Raw genomic sequence first — 21,929 nt, 5'->3', positions numbered from 1 at the left:
TTTCAATAAAAGTTTTACTTTATTAGTATCCTAAGAGACAAAACAACAAAAAAAAAATATACGCCATCAACCAAAATATCACTTAAAGAGTAAAATTTTCACATGGATCCGTAAAACATATCACAATATAAAGGAAAATTGACAAGTTGCCATTTAAATTACTTTTGAAAATCGTATATCGAATTGACAAACGCTTAAGCTAGATGATTGCTGATAACTGAATAGGGCTTTTATATGTATAAAACTAATAATGAGACAAGATCAATAAGCTTTGCTTGAATCCTAAGTATTTCTCTGACTTTAGTATTTAATATAACTATTTTGATTCAATATTATATTATCTACATACATCATAAAAGCATTAAAGACTTCTAAAAACCTGTACTTTACGATTTATTCAAGCTGTTATTTCAATCTTTATATTTTTACAATACAAATCAATATAAGGAAAAATATAAATTAATAACAAAATATAAAATAAGTATATACCATCACAGTACAGTAACAAAGGTTTTATACAAATTAAAAACCAATTTGCTGTCAAACACACAAATATAAAATAGCACAATTTATGTGGAAATATCTATACACTTACAATAAGACATCTGTAGCACACATTTACATTTGAATGAGTAAACTCAATATAAAGTTACTATGAATACTGATTTCGAATCGGTGGTTATAGTACAATGGTAAAATTTTGGAAAGTTTTTTTAAAAAATAAACAAAAACATTACAATAAGTAGTTTAAGATAAGTAACTTATTAAATAAGTATGTTAAAAAAAATCTATCATATTGACCTACCTACCCCGCTAGGTATTACAGACGCGAATTTACGTTAATGTAACATACAATATAGATTGCTTCATTTTGATAAATCATTTATGTGAGATATGTTTAATTCGACGAGGTAGCAAAATGATATGACCAAACCAATAGAAAACAACCATTTGATAACTTGGCATTATTCAAGACAATCCGGTAACGAAACGCCACCTTGAGTGACAACTATTTATGTAACCACATTAAATAACTCCATATGCTTTCCTCAGCCATCACATACGCTCACGGGTATATTCCCAATTGGGCTAGCCAGAGGTACATCAATCGCAAGACGAACCGAGTACCCACGCTTCATCGAGCTTTCTCGGTATTGAATTCAGTGCTACAGATAGATAAATCTGTAAATCTATTTACTTGATTAAAATATACTTATACAAAAACTTTCACGAGCTCTTTCAATCTCAGAATCAAGTGAAAATACTATAAACATCACAAGTCACTACTGTCACAGCAAAGTTTATGTACAACAGCCGACATAGCTACCGATTACAATCTAATCTGTAATTTTATTCTGGATGGATCCATTACATACACTATGTTAAAGCAGAAATGGGATGTTAAACAGTCTCAAGTTATTCGATTTGATCACTGGCTCTAGCTATCACAAGTAATAAAAAGTAATAGATAAGATTCATTAATATAAAACAAATGAATTACTATTTATTAATACAGAGATTCTTGTATCGTATAAAACAATATGAGATAGGTACCTAAAAACTTTTAATGTAAGCACTAATGTCTTGTTATCGTTTACTCTATCATTCATTACGTAACTAGATTCTTTTTTTAAATTAGTAATGTGTTTCTTTGGATGTGTGGGGTATAAATAACGCAGTGAGATTTCCGTGTGTAGCTTGATAATTGTTATGTTGAAGGCATGTTCTGGCTTTGGAAGCCGTTGGGCGCGCCGATGTCTATGGATTGTCCGGAGGCTATTGAATCGGGGCTCTGAAGCGACGCACTGTACACAGGGTTCATGGGCGTCGTTCCTCCGGCTTCGAATAACGTGCTGTCGTATACGCTGTTGCTCTGCTGAAAGACAGAAAAATGCTTGTAACCTCTTAAACAGTAATTAATTTTAAGGACATAAGTGTGATTCATCTAAAAACACATTTATTTAAATACTTGTTTTACTTTTTTTTTACTTATTTAAGTTAGGCAGACTAATTAATTACTTTACTCAAATTACAATACTCTGATGTTATATGTTTAGGGCTGCCAACAATTAGATCGTATTTCAACCGAAAGTTTACGGTCACTGATTCATACATTGATATAGATGTAATATGTTCCTATAATAACGACGATAGTAAAAGATTTATACGACAAAAACACAGATAATAATATAGTATGTAATCAGTTTGCGCGCGGTTGCATCTACACATAAATCAAGCACAAATGTGAAATTATTCATTTTTTATTATTCCAGATTAAAAACTTAAAACCCGGCCTATATCGAAAAATATGTCCAGGAAACAGACGGATGGCAGCCCTAACAGTATTGAACACGCAATTCGTTAGCGAAATCACGCAACTTTTACCGCGAAAGGAGCCAATTATCGTGTAATTTCTGCTTAACATCATTGACTGTAACTAACAACATTATTCAAACGTGTCGAAATATTAGCGCGTTGATTTGCAATTATCACTTCCTAACGATACCTACATTTATCTCTATCGCTATACCCGTTTTAAAGTTAATAATTAGTATGACAACAAAGCAGATATATAGTACATGGCCTAGCGCGAAAGAGACGAGAAATAATATGTCTTTCTCGCACTAACAGTATACAAATTAGTAGGAAAGGGAAGAGAGATATGCCACTATAATTATGCTACATTTAAAGGGGTATATGTCAGGGGCAGCCAGAGCGTTATCTATCTCTATATTCTCTCGGTACAGCGCAATATATAAATATGATAACAGTAGAGCGAAAAAAACAAACCGAATGAGTTCAGGTGCTTACGTTACCAGTCATGTCGTAAAAACCGACAGAGATTGTGTCCTTTCTAACCAGATGGATCATTATGGGTGATATCCTTGTCACCAGTTACTATTAGGTACGTCATATCCATCTTAGGAAGTCGTATTCTTTTAACTTGTGTTTCTCCCATTAGGGATTACAGTGGTTGAGCGTTGGGCTTGCGATCCGGAGGTCCCGGGTTCGAATCCCGATGAGGAAACAATTAAAAGATCACTTTTTAATCCCTAGTTAGAACATTCCAGGCTGATCACCCGATTGTCCGAAAGTAACATGTTCTGCGCTTTGGTGGGCTCGTTATGCAGTTGATCTCGGCTATTATTTACCTAAATTAGCAGGTAGTCTTTACATGAGACATGTAAAAGTAAAAACCCTGGCACCACTGCACCAGAGTTCATGAGGTCGGTCATTGACCTCACAACCTACACGAGAGAAGGATTTACGGGCGTGAGGTTGTATGTACAGTCATCAGCAATATACGTAACGTACCCACTTTAGAACTCTGTCGCACTAACATACCTATTTGACATTTAGTGAGACTTACAGTTCAATTTGTCAAATAAGTTAATGTGACATGGTACCAAAGTGTATACATATTAATGCTCGTGACCGTACGTATAACAAGAGTAGTATTTACCTGGTAAATATAGTCGGAGTCGGTCTTAAGTGAGCTGAAGCTCTGCTGGTGCGGCAGAGACACCTGGTCGTCGTCCATCGGCTCGTCCATCTGAGCCTTGTACGAGAACATGATGCTCGGCTGGGACACACTGGAAACCATTGATGTTATTATAGTAACTGGTCGATACTTAGTATGGTATAAGAAGACCAGGTATGCTCAATCCTATGACAAGGCGCCATTGCTAGTCCATTGATGACGTAAGTGTTACCATTAAATTGGTATCTCCAACACTCCAAGGACGTAAGTTTTATAATTGAAAATTAAGCTAATTACTGACTTATGTATTTAATTACTATTATTTGTCACATATATAAAAATCATTAAAACTGTACGTAAATCTTTTACTAAAAGTACAACATTTCCTTGCGAAGTAAATTAAAAAAATTGGATGTGGGTAATTTATTTTTTACGAAATGGCAACGCAGCGTCGGATGACGTCAGCTGGGCTAACCTTGAAATGTTAGGTGTCAGTTTTGAGCATACCTGGTCTTCTTATACATATCTTCTAAACCATGCAGTATAAGCGTGCTGACCAACAAATCCGTAAACAATAACATTTCTAAGATATGGAGACAACGCTATCTTTTTTATAAATTTGACTAGCCAGATCCCTTTTTGCACCAAAATACAGAACAATTGGGAATTTTTCAAGGACGTCGTTTCAACTACGCAACTAGATTCAGTCTAGTGCGCAGTCCAACTGCAACAAGTTCTTATAAAACTACCTGTCCTGGGGACATATAGAGGAACGCTTGCGATTTTCCCTATCCTCTTAAGACCAAGATTTCCAGTCACAATAGTTAAACAATGGGGTTTATATTTATAAAGAACATTCGGTCTTAGGAGGCTATAAGGCGATCATATTTACATACAAAAAAAAATGTATGTGCACGATGGTTACGATGAGGTGACATTTTAAACATAAATAAACACAGGAACTTTGTTGCGTATTTTACTTCCGCTACTATCTCATATTGCAAGAGTTCCGTATAACGTATCGTATTCTGCTGTAGTGGTGTTTTAGTTATGTTATGACTGAGCTGAGTGTGTTAGCAGACTCTACAAACATTGTTTGGATGACTATTGCAGTTTTGTTTATTATCACACTAAGATACTGGGAATCCTAAGGGCGTTTTAGCACTGCATCCCATTCTTATCCGACTCCGAATCCGAGAATAACAGAGAGTAAAAAATATTATTTTTATTTTTACTCCCGTTTATTTTTTTCTTCTTTATACGGGGTGCTAGTGACATCGGAACGAATACTAAGGGGGCTGATTCAGACCATGATTCTGAGTTAATATCAAGTGAAATTTCCTGACGGAAAAAACATGAAAATTTTAGAGTTTTAAAATTATTTTCAGTTCCACACATTTGCAACGGAACATTCCACTTGATATCAACTCAGAATCATGGTCTGATTCATCCCTCAAAGTTTTCGTTACGTTACACTAATATTTGTAGTAATAATAATTACTACGTTATACTAATATTTGAAAAAGAAAGGACTAAAACACATCTGATAAATGGGTACTTATTATAGTGTCCATAGTGTCCAATATCAAAGAATCCGTTACCGTAGCACTGGCGAAAGGTATTCTGTATGTCTTATTACCACTGTACTACACATTTTATTATGAGAACTCAGTGAAATAAGGGTATTTCGGAATAAAAATAACTCGCGTTTTATAACTTTTCCGCTTATTGTCTCTCCTACCGAAGTTGAATACTTATTGGATTTTAAAAAAGTGGGTAGGTTACTATACAACATCCCTCTACTGGGTTCTTCATTCATCAACTGAAAGTTGACCCACTACTAAATTACATAACACAAGCTCACGACTATATCCCAATGGGGTAGTCAGAGATACATCCATCGATATATGAACTGAGTTCCCACACCTCATCGATTTTTCTGTTAGATCAACGTGATAGGAGGTGAGCCGTATCGCCATCTACAACGGTCAAGCCAACTGTGTTAGTGAAAACTGCACCTAAATTAACTCATGGTGCAAGTCCGGTACCGGTGTTCGAACCAAGGGCGCTCCCCGTTTGAGAAGCAAGTCGGAGTACCAGCGACTTTGCTAAATTACCCAAATACGATTTACTGAAAAATAGATCTTACAGATTGGTGCTAATTCCTGCAGACGCCATCTAATTTTATTTTAAGTTATACCTGTCATTTTCTTATCCGCTGAAAAAGAAAGGGACAGGTAATCGACAGGCATAAAATTTATGCAACACATCAATTGCAAATTTACATCGACCAATAACCCGACAGGGTTCAGTAGAGAGCACGTCAAACGGATTGCATACCAGCGAGATGCCTATTTTATTCGCCCGGGTTATTCATTCGTTTTAAAATTAACTTGTAGACAATCATCTGTCCCTTTCCTTTTCGGTGGATAAGAAAATGACGGATATAACTTAAAATAAAATTAAAAGGTGTCTGCAGGAATCGGGGCCGTTGTATATACAAAATACTCACCTGAAGAATTCGCTGAGGAAGGTGTGGTAGACAAGCGGCGTGTACAGAGAGAAGTAGAGCCACGACGTGACATCGACGACGCACAGCCCGGATTGAAGGGAGCCCCATTCAAGTAGGCCTGCGCCGACTGCCTGCGTTGTGTCGAGGAGAGCCAGCAGAAGGACGTAGAAGTAAAAAGATAATTTCGCTGGAAGAAATATACAATGAGAGTGAGATGAACCAACTTATAACGTCTTTGTACGCGTGGAGGCTCTTACTTAAAAAACATGGGACTTTCATACAAACTTCGAACCCCCGTTTTACCCCCTTATGGATGGAGTTTCGTAAAATCCGTTCTCGGCGATGTCTACGCCCTATAAGACCTACCTGTTCATGTTTGTAGGTGTTAGTTTCTGAGATTTCGTTATTAATCAATGAGTGGTATGTCCCTTTTATACAGGTTGTTAGTCATATCGTAAAGAATACTGAAGGGGATGATTAAGACCATGATTCCGAGTTAATATCAATTGGAATTTTCCGTCGAATTTTCACTAATACCCTGTATACATGTACCTACAGAAGATATCTCCTAAGGCCGTTTTCGCACTACATCCGATTCTTATACGATCTGAGCGGTGAATGACAGATAGTAGAAAATTACATACGTAGATACATCGGATAATACACAAATAGTTCACATTATCCGTTATTTTGCGGACTTTAAACGTATAAAAATCATAGTAGGGCGAAAACGCCATAAACCGTACTAAATAATCACTTAATATCACATATATTATACTGGAGGATCTGGTTGCCAATAAGCTCCGTTATCTTATTTTCTCTCAACAACTTTTGGGCCACCCTGTCTATATTACTAGTTGTTGCCCGGAACTGCGTGGACTTTAGTTATCCCGGCAAATATACCCCCGAAAGCTAACCTATGTCTCTGAAAACGATCTATTGTACTAAAAGCCGTTCGGAAAACGCGCGGATTTGGTTGATAGCCCTTAAGATTTTCGAATGTTTATATTGGGGGTAAATATTTAAACTATCCTCAAAATCTTATGCAATAATAATATTAAGGAGATTTTGGGACGGTGTTATCGTAATTGGCAAGTAATAATGTAACCAGGTGGAGTTCTCGAACAGACAATGTTAGGACTCTAACAACGAAAGGTCTTTCAAACGCAATCAGGCGCGGCGCATAGACGGCCTCGCCACGGACTTTCGGGACCGAAACGCATTATCGTTATGTAGTGAATTATTGTTAAAGTATAAGTAATGTTGTAAGTCAGCATTATTTTAGGGACGTACTCTGGAAATTCCCTCATTAAAAATATTATATAAGAACCGACCATCAGCTGCCGGCGGACTGTGACTTGTTTAGAACTACCTACCTGTTAGCATAGATTACATTATAATACTACATACTAGTGTTTTTAGTGTTGGTTATTGTGGTAGACAGAGTACCTACCTATAAATATAGCTTGTAATTTCTATTAAATATAAGATAACCATTGTGACGTGGTGCGAGGAGCAGGCATCGAGACAAACTTTTGCAGGTTTACCGATGTCTGTATTCCAATGTTTGTAACATTGTTTTTATAAGAAAATAAATAAATAAAAAAATAAATTGAAATGCTGGTTTACTACAAAGGACCTTTATTTTATGGATCTCCATGTTCGGTGAAAAAACCTAAGTAGACGCAATATTCTCATGAAGATCGTTTTAAGTTAATTAGTTTTCAGATCACGTAGAGCATTCAAATTGTGAGCTTTCATAGTTCGATGCATACGTACAAGCATTGATCTAGAATTCTGCAGAAGGCAAATAAGAATTTAGAATCTCCTTTTTTATATAATATACAAAGTACTGATGAAAAGTGGCGGCAATATCTGGCGAGTTATAGACAGTCTTCCTAGGCGCGGGTTTACGTTCGATATTTCATAATCCCGCAGTTATCGGGGCTATCATTCGATTATTACCGACGTAATAAAATCTACCGTCGACTTGAAATGAACATAAAATCTAATAAGACGTCACTATTATTACAGTCGTAACTTGTAATAATAACTCAATCATACTGAATTGGATAGAAGTGGATGACTAACACGAAACTGCCTCCTCCGTGGTCTAGTGGCACACCTTGGATATTTCATACAAAAAACCTCGTTTTACACAGACACTACGCATCTGTGTGTGTGAAGTGTGACGCACATACGATTGAAGACTAAAGTAAGACCGAGCAGGGGTGAGGTAAACCTAGCTTAACCGCTGGTGGAGAGCGCTGAGTCGCCGTTCTAAACGTACCTAGTATTATTCCTTATTCAATGGTGCAGTGTGACTCTTTACATCTTAGTCGATGAGTAGACGTAGGTAAAGCTAATAGTAGAGCATTATGATAAAAATAATATTGTATAATTTTCAATAGAAATATCTTATTTTCAATGTACCATTTAAAAAAAACAATACGTTATAAATACAAACATAAAAACTAGTCATTAAATAACCCGCAGCTCACTGTTCCCGGAGCAAAGGTGCCCACAACACTAGCCGCATTACCGCGCTGAATAGCAATGGCCATCCTTTGGACCAGGAACTATATATCCTCTGGACAAGAAAATTTCAATATTTGTACGCCTGGATGCAGGCCGAACGCATCACAGCAATGTTATATAAATTATTTAACCATGTTTTTGTGTTTTGATTTGTTTTCGCAAATAAATTTATTTGACTTGATGAACATTATAAAAGTACAGCTATTTGCTGTCTTAGCGGAGTTATTAATTAATACGAAATATAATGCGCGGGACAAACTTTAAATAAAACGGCCATCATAATGTGGGTAGATACAAAACAAGGCCGCAGTAACCGTCGTTATTTGTATCATACATAAGTCATAACTTTTAAGATAAGTATGACGACAACAGTAAATCCTGTTGCATATTACTATGTCTACAATCTAAGATACAACCACAACATCATTCTTTGTTTACTTTGTCTAAGAAATTTAAATATAAAACTAGTCTGGTCTAGAATGCTTAGTAACAGAGTTCATTTCGCTAATCACTAACAATAAATTATTACAGGTCATGATCTCACTTTAATTTATTGTTTCAATAACATCACTAGCATTTTGTTATCTATATCTATGGTAATTAAAAGTTGTTTACCAGCTCCTTCCGCTATTTTAGCTGCATTTTACTGCATTATAATGAATTTATTTGTTATGTTATGTTATTTAGATTACAAATGTTACTACCTAACTAATATTATAAATGCAAAGGTGGGTTTATTTATTTGAGTTTGTTTGTTATGCATTAAATGTAATTACTTATTTATTAATTTATTTATAAAATGATATTAACTTAGTCAAAAACATCACCCTTTCAAGGAGACTATCCTAAATTGGTGATGTTGTCTTAACCAATTGTCATGTACACATAACCAGCACTACACAAAAAGACATAGGATTCTTTCTAGCCATAAACTTGCTGGAATAACCCAAAGAATAGATAATTTTGTGAGTACAGGTATTATGCAACAAGTATTCATTTCAAGCTGTCATAACACAGTTTATAAATTAAGTTTTATTTTAATTACTCTGAATAATTGTGCTCTTACTTAGATTTAGTTAATTAATGAAATATCTTTCATTTTTTTAACACAGGCATCCAGTTAACATGGAGGGAATAACACACACATCCACATAACACACACACCTAACACATACACACACATCTACACCATTACATACACCTTAAAATCAAATAATGTCACCTTATAGATAAAAACAAGTAAGTGCCTTTTTGAAAATTCACCTTCTGATGTGATTCAATGAAACCACAATTTCATTCAATTGACAACATTTCATTTTTACTAAGGTGCCTTAAATCGAAAACCATTTCGAGATATTTCTATGATTTACACAAAACACATTTTTTCAGATTTTTTAATTCAGTAATAATAGAAATATATTGAAAAATCCACGAGGTCAGAAGAGGAAGGCATAATAAGTTCAGACCTTTACATAAAAATTATAAAAAAAGTAAATGTCATACATAACATGACACTTTGTGGCTTTTTGGCGGGAAACGGGAACGGGACAGTTGCTTTCTTCATTGAATGATCTAAATAATTAATACGAAGTGGTGTTTTGTGGTTAATGATCGCATTAAGTTAGTCGGAAAACATTCGCGAGTGTTATTATATCGGAGTGTTTAATAAACAAAGTGTATCTACCTATTTTCGCTTCGTGCCAAGAAGCCGCTTCATAACCCGAAAGTTTATGCGGACTTTTGAGTTAATTCGTTTGGGGTTCGAAATAGGAGTCTGCTCCGAGGGTGGAGGCTTAGGTTTCATCATCATCACCTTTCATCATTTCATTAATCATCAAGAAAAAAAATACGTAAGACATGGCTGTATGGGCATAGTTCCCTTTGCCTTACCCTTCGGGGAAAATCAAAACAAAAAAAACATGACACTTTGTTTGCGACTTGTTTTAAATACGCATGCAAAGGTACATTACATTATACTGCCTTCATTCTATCAATGGCAGAATCCAATTTTCAAAAAATATTTTTTGTAACTTCTAGTGGAAAAATCTTGAAAAGAAAAAATACGTGTCTTCTATTTAAACAAATACTTTCGAAATAGCACAAAAAAACCACGGCTTAAAAATTTGAAATGTTGTCAATTAAGTTCAATCCTGGAAAAATATTTGACCACAATTTTTTACCTGGATTGAAACTAGCTAGCTAAATTTGTTTCAATAAAAACATGTTCAGATGTGATTTTCTCAAAAAGGCACTTACATGTTTTCCACTGTAAGGTGATAAATAGATAGCAAACTTACTAGGTAAAGCCAAGTAGTCCCTCAATGGAGTCCACGGGAGTAGCAATATGACGAAGTAGATCAATGCAAAGATCAGAGATGAAGTGAACCAAAACAACATGCCTCCATGTCCAAAGAGGTCATATTTCCTCGTGTCTATGTGGAATATGTCATCTGGCATCACAATCTCCAATGTGCCTTGAGTTACAGTGAAAGCCAAGGATATGAGTGATGTCGCTAACAGGACATATCTAATACTGCTTCGGCTATCCATATGACCTACAAAAAATAGTACTGTTTTTATTACTCAAGAATTGTCAGAATGAAAGGAGAAATGCTTATATTGTCACAATTCTTGTTCTTTTTTTTAAAGTAAATTCTAAACATTACAACACAACACAAATAACAACAACACTTACCAAATGCTAATCCGAAAATAACAACACTCATTTCAGTTGCCAGCAAGAAAAACCTTACAGTCACCCATAGTATCTTGTCCACCAACCCACCCAGTGGCATGGCAGCATTCACCGTCATAGACACGGCGCATCGCACCAGACTGATGATCACATTCCCCCATACTAGCGTGTAAAATGTCAGGAATATAGGACTACTTGTAGCACGAAGTTTCAACTGAGCCTTATTAAACCTAACCACTAAGAACAGTACAAAGAGAGCATTCGGTATCAATATTATCAAATCCCAAATCCGAACCCTGCAAAAAAGAAACATTGTTTAAACAACAACAAAAAAACATAAAAAACGAAAACAAGGCCATTGACAACACAGTAAGTACCCACCTTGAATTATTTATTTCATAATACAAAACGTATTTACAAAATGTGTCTTCAGTGACGGGAGGGAAATCAGACCCGTTTTTTCCGTACATTTTACTTCGTTCACTGTTTTGCCATCTATATTACGAAAGCCTTCGAGCCCCGTAGAAGGGCATAATTCGACTTCAATAATCGAGTTAGCAAAGATGCCCACCTTACGTCAGCTGTCTATTAACATCTTAATAACATATACATGCTCTTCTACGATGCTTATTATTATTATATTACCCGCTTTATAATTAAATTTACAAATTACGACACTAACACAAGCAAATCATTCGACGCACTTCAATCTTCAATGGAAAAAAGCCATTGGAGATTAGCAGAAAGCAAAATGACATTTTGACATTTTTTTTTGTTTTGATTTTCCCCGAAGGGTAAAGCAAAGGAAACTACGCCCATGCAGCCATGTCTCATGATATTTTAGATGATTGATGAAAGGTGATGATGATGAATGATGAAACCTAAGCCCCCACCCTCAGAGCAAACTCTTACTCCGAACCCCAAATGAATTAACTCAAAAGTCCGCATAAACTTTTGACTTATGATGCGGCTTCTTGTCACGAACCAAAAATAAATAGGGTATAGGTAACTATCGCGAATTTTTCCCGACTAACTTTATGCATTAATTAAACACAAAACATAACTTCGTATTAATTATTTATTATTTAAACACATAGACCAAGTATACTTGGTCCTTGTTTCATGTTGTTTTTGTGTTGTTTAAACAAATGTTTAAACATAAGTGTTATTTTTTCGTTTATTTATTATATTAAATCTAGACAGCAGTTTTTGTCTACGTTTGTTTCTTTTTTTCACGGAGAATGTTGCCATAGGGAAGAAAGAGAGCTGTGATAGTTTCATCGTCATTCTAAAATATTTATCTGTCTATTCTATACTTGGTCTTCTATTGGTCTTTGATAAAAATGGTACGAAACTTCAGTTTCTGGCGGGATATATATGTCGATAAGAACTAATACATGTGCTCATTATTTGGCTCATTATAGGCTTATCGATATTTAAATTATTTAGGAGCCTAGAAAATAATCGATGTTTAGTCGATTATCGGGCAACCCACAGTGGAGCAATGTGGTGGAGTATGCTCCATACCACAGACTAGTAAGAGATTATTTTTTTTGTTTTGTTTTTCCCCGAAGGGTAAGGCAAAGGGAACTATGCCCATACAGCCATGTCTTACGTATTTTTTTTTCTTGATGATTAATGAAATGATGAAAGGTGATGATGATGAAACCTAAGCCCCCACCCTCGGAGTAGACTCCTACTCCGAACCCCAAACGAATTAACTCAAAAGTCCGCATAAACTTTTGAGTTATGAAGCGGCTTCCCGACACGAAGCGAAAATAGGCAGATACACTTTGTTTATTGAATACTCCAATATAATAACACTCGCGAATGTCTTCCGACTAACTTAATGCGATCATTAACCACAAAACACCACTTCGTATTAATTATTTAAATTACTCAATGAAGAAAGCAACTGTCCCGTTCCCGTTTCCCGCCGAAAAGCCACTAGTAAGAGATACTACGTATCTCCATACCCCCTCTTGTTGATTGGATCTATTTATGTTATGTTATCGGGCAACACTACTGAGTTGTCTGTCAAAAGGTCATATGAAAATTAAATTAGGTTAAGTTTGATTTTAAAAATTTTTACATTTGTGCTGACCTTGGAAAAAGGTGGTGACCTAGCTTGTTAATTATCTTCCAGTTGATTTTTATGTAAATGAATGATGACACTTATGTAAATGGATACGTGAGGGCAATCAAGAAGAAAATGAGTAATTTTTTTTAAGGTTATATAATCAAAATATTGTGAAAAAATGTCGACAAAATTCAGATTTATTTGGTCTAGATTATCAAAAGTTAAAGTAAGTTTTAAGACCGTTCCTGTAGCTATGTTTTATAAAATGCCAAATAGAAATATTGCTGTACCTGCTACACTTGGTTTTTCTATATTTACCTGGCTCGGTTTTGATAAGAAACTCAGTGCAGAAGATGAACTTATTTTGACTATAAAACATTGTGTTCTTTTCATCCAAAGAAGCGAATATGAAAAAGCTGAGCAGCTTCTCCACATAGCATTAAGACAAGCACAACAAATGCAACATGAACTAGGTGTAACTTATATCTATGATGTGATGGCAAATCTAGCTTTAGAACGGGAACAGTTAGAAAAGGCTAAAAAGTTATTTATTGCCGTCTCTCAAAGGATCATGGCACAAGGTGCAACTGAAGATGATTCCAGAGTGGTTCATCTAAGTGTAAAGTTAGCTAGAATTAGCCATTTACAAAAGGAATATACAACTGCCCAACTTGGCTATGACTGGTGCTTGCAGAAACTGAATAATGCATTTCTCCAAGAACCCAGTGATGGAATAAAGAAACTTATTGCACTAACTGAAGATTGGTACGCTAGATTATTCCTGGATTGTGGTAAAGAAGAACTAGCTCTAAAATTCATGAAAAGTGCACTGGACCGCATGAAAGAGATACCTGATGTAGAAAAAGAGCATATAGTCATTCAGTTAAATGACATTGGAACTGTATGTGATAAACTGGGGAAAGATGATGAGAGTATAAGTTACTTTCAAGAAGCCATCAACTTGGGAAAGACCCTAGAAATGGACGACCTTGGAACCATGTATATAAATCTCGGTCGAGTTTATTTGAAAAAGAACTTGCTGGATCAAGCTAGGAAATGTTGTGGCTATGGCTGGAGGTTAGGATTCACAGCTAAGAAAGATGATATCAAACAAGAAGCTGAAGCTTGTATAAAACAAATAAATAGCATGAGTTAATTAACAAATATTTTTATTTATACTCTAGTCTTATACATACAAATAAGAAGAAAATGGTATTAAATTAAAAAGTTATATCCCAATATTTCAGTTTAATTTGTGGCACAAGGGTAACATAGAAAAAATAATATCATTTAAACTTAAAATAAATGCACTGGTTGACAGAGAGTAATTTCATAAAAAATACATTCTTTGTATATAACTAAATTAATCATAATGTTATTGAGCACTATCCTTTGAGACCGCGAAAGGTTCCGTAACTTCTTCAACCTGGGTGTCGGCGACAACGACGTCCTTCACGGGACGGTCATTGGAAGTAGTCACCGTTTTCTCAATCTTGCGGACCACATCCTGAAAAATGTAAACATCATTGTACACTTTGGTACTGAAAACAATGTATTCAGGAAGTTTGAGAATACTTACAGTCGGCATACCATATTTTATTACACGGTAATACTTCTTAGATTAGCTTAGGTTTATTCTTTGACAAAACTTGTGTGAGTTTTTTGTATACATTTTTATCAATAAATTAGCTCAACGTATCTTTATAAAAATTTAACAATGTACCTTTTTTAATTGAAAAGGGCTGGATAGCCAGTCAAAACTAACTGCCCATTTTATTTTTCTTATCAGGTTTATAACTAGCACATAACAAGCTATTAACAAAACACAATCAAAGTTGTTATATGTTATGTAATACCTAGGTATTAATGTTTCAGTAGTTGAATAGTAACACTTATCACTTTTAAAATAAAATCAGTCATTAATTTTTGTTGTATGTTTGTTATAGGTACCTACCTATATAATTAATGACTTTAACATTCTAATTGGACTTTTAATCTGTTATTGATGATGAAGGTAACAGTCACAGGGTACTAGAGATTTCACACTACATCTATGGTAAATCCTGAGAGAGCCTAGTTTTGTTGAATCTATCTGGGGAAATAACCAAAACTACCGAATATATCTATGTGGAATAAACATTGTTGTGTTATGTTGTTTTGGTGCTCAATAAATAATTTTCAATCATCTCTAATTGGTATATACATAAACAATTTGCAATTTTCCATAAAATATACCTCCTGTAGATAGATACCTATATCGCCTTGCTCTCACATTCATTAGCCATGTGTGACAAATCAATTTAATAGCTTCATTGGATTTACTATATTTTTCTTAATAAATGGTAATAGCAAACATACCATGCCCTCCAAGACTTTTCCAAAAACAACATGTCTGCCGTCGAGCCAAGGAGTCTTGGTGGTGGTGATGAAGAACTGAGAGCCATTGGTATCCTTGCCAGCGTTAGCCATGGACAACCAGCCGGCGCCATAGTGACGCAGCTTGAAGTTTTCGTCTTCGAAACGCTCGCCGTAAATGCTGCGTCCTGCAAGCAAGTATTTCCTTGTAATAAGTTTGTAAATTTGTGTGCAATAAAGTGTTTTATTATTTGTATGTCATTTCCAGATCTTGGGCCTATGAAGTTCCGGACTTTATTATTGTTATATTTCAGAAGTTTAGGAAAAGGAAATATCTATTCTTGCAACTTACAGCATAAGTATAAGAAATCTGTGGTATTTTCTTTTAGCTATGCTAAGAGACCATGTTTTTACAAAACAGAATACTATTACAGTTAAAAACAGACATGGGTTATGATATGATTTTAATTTTTCAGAGATATAGATACTTGAAGTCATGAAATGATAGTGGTATATGAGTAGATTACACAGATAAAAGGCATAATCTTTCTGAAATCTTCTTTATCCACATCATGCAACTCAGTGAAACAAAAATATTCAAGCTCTACCTAACTACTTGTCAAGATAGTCCATAGTATTGAGTATTATCTGACAATCTTCCAATTTATTTGTCAGGTGCTCATTTTTCTACCAGTTTTTTTTTTGTCTACTTACCACCAGTGCCATCACCCTTAGTGAAGTCTCCACCTTGGATCATGAAATTGGCAATCACTCTATGGAACTTGCTGCCCTTGTAACCCTGTCCTTCCGGCTTCTGAGCCAACTGGTAGAAGTTCTCTGCAGTCTTGGGGACGGTTTTACCAAACAGGCCAATGACAATTTTACCAATGGACTCATCTCCAATCTTCATGTCAAAAGTGACCTGTTGATAATGCATATAAAAGTCAGTATGAAAATACTAAAACCTTAGGTACCTACATAAATTACATAACTAACATGCTGCCTTCACAGTATTTTAAATTACTTCGCATGTTTATTGTAATCATTTCCGGGGAGTGAACATATTGCAAATAAAAATTTTTGATACTTTTTTTTTCATTGCTTCCACTTTCTATGGTTTTTTTTACCTTTAATGTAACAACATTAAATTACAATTAATTATTATTATTTTACAATTTATTACATGTTTCTTCTGTCTATTATGTTTTTATACTTAAAAAGCAATTTTTGGCTAATTCTCATTAAATAGCTACTACATACTTAATAGAATCATAAGGCCCAATATCTTTTTATAATCCAAACTCCATTGTTCAACTATTGTGTATGGGAATCTGTTAAGTAGGTACCTATGTAAGTACATGTTTGTACTGCTGAAGTGCTCAATAAGGAAATACACAAATTGAAACACAATGACTGTGTCAAGAGCACATTACATTACGTCCACTATGTGGTGTTGCAAGTAGGTAATTGAGAGCCTATTGTGACGGGCAAATCTGTTGCTACGACGCCTGTGGATACTTAATCGACAAATCATATAACAGTACTGGACTCTAGATATTATCATGTTTGATAAAAAATTGCATCCAAACTCGCTACTAAACAAGAAAAATACAAACGTTAAAGGAAGTTATCTAAAAATAGAAAGATGTGACAAAGGATTTTTGGCACACAAAAAACTTGTAGCGTCACCACATAGGGTCACCGACCTAGACAAATGGTCATTTATCTTTAAAGTATAAAAACTTGGGAAATAACACAAGAATTAAAACAAATACTTGACTTGAATATTCTACGTACCTTGTGGGTCACTTTTGGTCCTTTAGGAGACTCCTCGGAATGAACACTGGCCAGAAATAGGAGAAGACCGACGGCAGTCGCTATTACAGCCATGATGACAAACAATTTAGTCCTTTTTCTTGCTATTTTTGAATATTTATAATGGCTGTTCAATTGGCACAATTTATTAAATTAATTTACAAAATAATAAAACTTAAAATTAAGGAAAAACCGCCCGCATGAGCCGGTATCACGAAACCAATAGACTATTCAGATATTTATAGACCACAGAGAATGCAGAAATCCACGTCATACTAATGAAACGTCAAAATGACAGTCACAAATAAATTGCCATATAAAGAGAAATATTTTCCCTTGATGAGGGACTTTCACCACGTTGGCCACTTCGCCAAAAAAATGTAGATGGCGTTGAATGACTCCTACGTAATGATCACTTCGCACTGCTAAAATATACAAAATGTCTGAAATTCATAAAATTAGAAGGATAAACGTATTTTTATAAGGGAACGTGGCCTAGAAACTTCCTCATAACTCCATAATTATGATGACTCCAAAAACATTATATTAAGGTTAAGTCAGTATCAAAATTTACATTATTTCAAAGTTTCAATTACTAATCTGCACTGGAGCAGTATAATCAATACCCCCCTCAATCAATACTTCCCTGAACGGAGACTGAATGGAGGCGTGTGCCCACCCGTGGAACAAATATAAGCTGTTTGTTATAATTTATCAAAGTTATCGTCGTAAGTACAAAAAACTTAACTAATGAAGAATTTAATGATTAACCTTAAAACTAACAAAAAACAAAATTATGAAAGTTAAATAATGTAGGTACTTCAAGTAGCTGCAACAAAATAATTACTTCTTAATTCGACCATATTTTTGTCAGTAGGTGCTTGTTTTTTATTAGTGTCAAAAATATCCTACTGATTTTGTAAAACCAGTCGCCAATCAGGAATACGCCTGCAAAAAAATATATGCTATGAGCTTACCTATAGTATTATATTATAACATATTAAAGTACTTCTTTTAAGTGTAAATTATTATCAGTAATTATTATAAAACAAAATTCCCCAGCCGCGTCTGTTTGAAAAACTAACACTACTACTGACTCAAAAACTAAGAAACGAGTTTTCATACGATTTTCACCCATGAATAGAATTATTCAGGAGGATGGCCGATAGTGTTAAACGCAAAAAGAGGGATAATGCCGACGAAAGCCGTATCGGAGACCTGAACTGTTTATGCTTTTACGGCACGCTCGACCAGCTAATACAACACTAAATACCACTGAATAAATAATGTAAATACATATGCTCTAACTACCCGTGCGAAGCCGGGATGAGACGCTACTTTAAATTAAAAATATACTTTACCGTTTCATTATAGTTAAGTTTTCAATGTTTAAATAGTTATCTGGATAACCATCCATGCCATTACATCTGTTATTCCATTGTTCAGTAGAATTTCTGTATGCCAAAGTAGGCCTATTAGAAATAGCTTTAGTTATATTTCTCTGAAAACTTTTTCTATGTTTCATAGTAACTTTATCTGAAGAATCCTTCGAATCTTGAAACAAACTTTCGTTTTGTTCCGATGAGTAACTGTTCCAATAAATAAATTATATCAATAAGTAATTATATGTATAACATGAAGTGTGATAAAATGAGTCATATAATCTTTTACCTGTTCGTTTCTTTATGATATATATTCGTCATCTTTTTAAATTCATCTGAAACTAAGATTATAGTCTTTAATACTAGTTGGAGATAAAAATTGATTAAACCACATTTGAGCAGCGTAGTAATGAAAAAAGGTACACTACGCTCTCTTTACTTGATTGAGGGGAGGCTTATATATTCTATGTATAGACATGTATTGATATAATATGTAGTTAAGTATAAATGTAATACAAACTGGATTAAAAGAAAAGAAAGGAAAACATGAAACAGTAGGACTAGGGCCCTGTGCTGGGAGGTTTTCTGGCCACGTCTTTCCCTCAGCGTTACAGATTCCGATGTGGTAGTAGTTTTACAGCTAGTTACATAATATGTAATTTAATTATGTTTGACGTTCAAAAAGCGCTAACTTTGTAAGCCAATTTTGAAAAATAAATATTTTTGAATTTTTGAATAAAGAGCTTTCAAGCTGTATATATTTTTGTATTACGTTACCAACCTACCTAATGTATTGATAGCACCATCATCGTCTACTTTTATTTCATTTCTGTCAGGGTTTTCTGATTTCTTCTGACCACTTAAAATTCTCTGAAACAAATTATAGAAAGAAAAAGATAAATAAAATAATTTATCTTACATCAAGTGATGATGTGATCAACAATAAAGCGCAACAGGCAGCCTCACTGCTACGGTAGCAATTTCGTGCATGCAACCTAAAATGACCTTTAGGTTTGGGTTTTAATGGAAATTCACCACCCCCACTTGTAAGTTCTTCTTCGATAAAAATATAAATTGTAAATACTTATCTACTCACTGCACTTTGTCGAGATCGTTTTATAATTTGTCTATTTGTTCTCCATTTCTCTAAGGCTCTTTGCTGGCGTCTTTTTAAATAAAGATATTTAGAATACCATTTACTATGTGCCATTATTTCGACGAATGTTATTCCTGTTAAAATATTTTCATATTAGAATTAAGTATACCTACTAATTCGAATTATATTTGTAATTTTAGATAATAGCAAGGTACCTGCCTGGAATTTTTTCACACATTTCTTTCACAAATATTTGGAAAAGTTCGGAATTCTCAAGATATTCTTCTCTATATTCAAAGTCGTCGATATTGTTTTGCGCAGAAAAATATTTTCGCCATGACTTTTCAAATATATTGTGATTGTATAGAATCCAACCTCCATACCGATTTTTGTTAGTCATTAAAAATTCTTGAAATTGTTGCACTTCCTTCAACATAAACCAGGTAACAGTCGGTAACTTCCTTTTTTTTTAAGTAAAACCAGGGCCATGTATGTAGGAACAGGATTCACTTACCACGCATTTAAAAGGTGAATTTATAAGGACTTTTACTGGGCTAGGAACGATTTCATTGTAAGGTATCTTTTTTACTTTTGGTTGTCTTCTAATACGATCAAGTTCGTCAGGTTGCTCGCTGATCTGTTATAAGAAAATATTGATTAATATTCTTGACGTGTAATTTTTATAATATTATAATTCAATTATTACTCACTCCTTTAATCAATTCCTGTTCATTTTCCTGCAAAGCTTTAATTTGAGTCTGCAAGTATGTTTTAATATTTTGGATTTTTGTTTCCATATTCATCATATCCTTTTTCATATCATCTATGTCTGTCGTACAAAAAATAAAAACTTAAGACTTCTTATATTCTCCCCTTTTTAGGGTAAAGTATTCTAATATGGCAATACATTTACAATTTGCATTTTTTTTATTACGAAACCGTGTGATAATTATACTTCTTATAATTAGAAGAAACCACCTACACTGATAAAATTAAATGTCTTTTGAATTATACTTCTTGGTTTACTTTAGTCATGGTAGCACTTTCAAATGTCTTTAAATAAATTACGCACGCTGCCCGCCACGCAAGCTTGCATGTACGTATTCGATTAGAACAAGACTAGAATTATTATCCAAGGATGTACAGAAACTCTCACATTCTATTCACTTTATAATATCATAGAATAAGGAATAATACTACATAATATGTAGCAAAGAACTCACCTAAACATTGTAAATTATCACATGTGCTTGTATTATCTTTAATCTCTTCAAATAAATCCCTAATATCAATAAACGATGTTTTAAGTTTATGTAACAGTAACTTATATGCTGAATATTGGAAACCATCTCCATTTTCTTCTTGAAAATCTTCAGTAATTTTACTACAAATACTTTTTGAAATTACGCTCTCCTCTATTTTCAAACGCCGTAATTTGGTTGCAATATTTGTATCAAAACCGTCGTCTGTATAAGTAGACATATTCGATTTCGAAGACGGCTGCGCACTTGCCATTTCTAAATACTATTTGTAAATAAAATAACTAGGTAATTCAATGCAGTAGGTATGCAAATGTCTCATTACAATATCGATCAAACAATGAAATAAACTTTTAAAAGGACTGCCCGGAATTCCTGGATTTCGTCACTTCCGGTTAGTCTTGTCTCGTTTTCACTTCAAATAAGTGCAATGATGATAGCAACCCTACAAATATGAAATCATACAGGTCAAAGCCTCAAACCTAAGAATCAAACCAAAAATTAAAAAAAATACGGGGTTACCAGGTTGAGGAATTCATTGCATTTTTGGGGAAAAGAAATTGGGGAGATTTTGGGGAAACAAAACATTGTGGATTCTTTGCCCCATGATATTTTCTATTGTTTAGCCAATCTAGATCACAGAGTACTTTGTATCATACTGAATCTAGATTCAGGCTCAACTATTTGACTTTGATTTGTATGTGTGTTGTTTACGT

At 34.4% G+C, this 21,929-nt stretch overlaps 4 protein-coding genes across 5 annotated transcripts; 1 reads left to right on the top strand and 3 right to left on the bottom strand.

The window, feature by feature from the left end:
* Positions 1 to 12,068, bottom strand: LOC126374391 (transmembrane protein adipocyte-associated 1 homolog). 2 transcript variants are annotated; one of them, XM_050021016.1, is made up of 6 exons: positions 11,608 to 12,068; positions 11,227 to 11,522; positions 10,829 to 11,086; positions 5,994 to 6,180; positions 3,464 to 3,593; positions 1 to 1,876 (listed from the first exon to the last, which is right to left on the bottom strand). In XM_050021016.1, exons 1-6 carry the CDS (start codon positions 11,694 to 11,696, stop codon positions 1,709 to 1,711), a joined length of 1,128 nt encoding a protein of 375 aa, XP_049876973.1. In that variant the 5' UTR covers positions 11,697 to 12,068; the 3' UTR covers positions 1 to 1,708. The 2 variants fall into 2 exon arrangements, with proteins under 2 accessions (XP_049876973.1, XP_049876974.1); XM_050021017.1 differs by having other exon boundaries at positions 1 to 1,873; positions 11,608 to 12,066.
* A 1,176-nt stretch (positions 12,069 to 13,244) lies between these two features.
* LOC126374405 (tetratricopeptide repeat protein 19 homolog, mitochondrial) lies at positions 13,245 to 14,814 on the top strand. The gene has a single exon (XM_050021044.1). It carries the CDS (start codon positions 13,485 to 13,487, stop codon positions 14,460 to 14,462), a length of 978 nt encoding a protein of 325 aa, XP_049877001.1. The 5' UTR covers positions 13,245 to 13,484; the 3' UTR covers positions 14,463 to 14,814.
* On the bottom strand, positions 14,459 to 17,720 carry LOC126374459 (peptidyl-prolyl cis-trans isomerase B). Its single transcript, XM_050021111.1, has 4 exons — positions 17,459 to 17,720; positions 16,376 to 16,583; positions 15,665 to 15,849; positions 14,459 to 14,813 (listed from the first exon to the last, which is right to left on the bottom strand). Exons 1-4 carry the CDS (start codon positions 17,549 to 17,551, stop codon positions 14,682 to 14,684), a joined length of 618 nt encoding a protein of 205 aa, XP_049877068.1. The 5' UTR covers positions 17,552 to 17,720; the 3' UTR covers positions 14,459 to 14,681.
* A 423-nt stretch (positions 17,721 to 18,143) lies between these two features.
* On the bottom strand, positions 18,144 to 21,469 carry LOC126374624 (coiled-coil domain-containing protein 112-like). The gene is made up of 9 exons (XM_050021314.1): positions 21,178 to 21,469; positions 20,665 to 20,783; positions 20,469 to 20,591; positions 20,174 to 20,381; positions 19,955 to 20,088; positions 19,644 to 19,728; positions 19,148 to 19,199; positions 18,838 to 19,065; positions 18,144 to 18,424 (listed from the first exon to the last, which is right to left on the bottom strand). The coding sequence occupies exons 1-9, from the start codon at positions 21,467 to 21,469 to the stop codon at positions 18,385 to 18,387; spliced, it is 1,281 nt and encodes a 426-aa protein (XP_049877271.1). The 3' UTR covers positions 18,144 to 18,384.
* Between the last annotated feature and the right edge of the window lie 460 nt (positions 21,470 to 21,929).

This window comes from Pectinophora gossypiella, chromosome 17, assembly GCF_024362695.1.
Source record: "Pectinophora gossypiella chromosome 17, ilPecGoss1.1, whole genome shotgun sequence".
In the NCBI taxonomy this organism is placed as follows: Eukaryota; Metazoa; Arthropoda; class Insecta; order Lepidoptera; family Gelechiidae; genus Pectinophora; species Pectinophora gossypiella.
This window is presented reverse-complemented; position numbering and strand designations above follow the sequence as displayed.

Bases quoted from the DNA above. Each gene is read 5' to 3' on its own strand.
- LOC126374405 (XM_050021044.1), top strand. From the start codon at position 13,485: ATGTCGACAAAATTCAGATTTATTTGGTCTAGATTATCAAAAGTTAAA.
- LOC126374624 (XM_050021314.1), bottom strand. From the start codon at position 21,469: ATGGCAAGTGCGCAGCCGTCTTCGAAATCGAATATGTCTACTTATACA. The intron at 20,592-20,664 runs GTGAGTAATAAT...TTCTTATAACAG, and splicing joins AACAGGAATTGATTAAAGGA to ATCAGCGAGCAACCTGACGA. The intron at 18,425-18,837 runs GTAAAGTATATT...ATTTTTTTGCAG, and splicing joins AACTTAACTATAATGAAACG to GCGTATTCCTGATTGGCGAC.
- LOC126374391 (XM_050021016.1), bottom strand. From the start codon at position 11,696: ATGTACGGAAAAAACGGGTCTGATTTCCCTCCCGTCACTGAAGACACA. The intron at 11,087-11,226 runs GTAAGTGTTGTT...TATTTTTTGTAG, and splicing joins TATTTTCGGATTAGCATTTG to GTCATATGGATAGCCGAAGC. The intron at 3,594-5,993 runs GTGAGTATTTTG...AATGGTTTCCAG, and splicing joins TTCCTCAGCGAATTCTTCAG to TGTGTCCCAGCCGAGCATCA.
- LOC126374459 (XM_050021111.1), bottom strand. From the start codon at position 17,551: ATGGCTGTAATAGCGACTGCCGTCGGTCTTCTCCTATTTCTGGCCAGT. The intron at 16,584-17,458 runs GTACGTAGAATA...CATTATCAACAG, and splicing joins GACCAAAAGTGACCCACAAG to GTCACTTTTGACATGAAGAT. The intron at 14,814-15,664 runs GTATGTTTGCTA...TACATTTTTCAG, and splicing joins GAAAAGTCTTGGAGGGCATG to GATGTGGTCCGCAAGATTGA.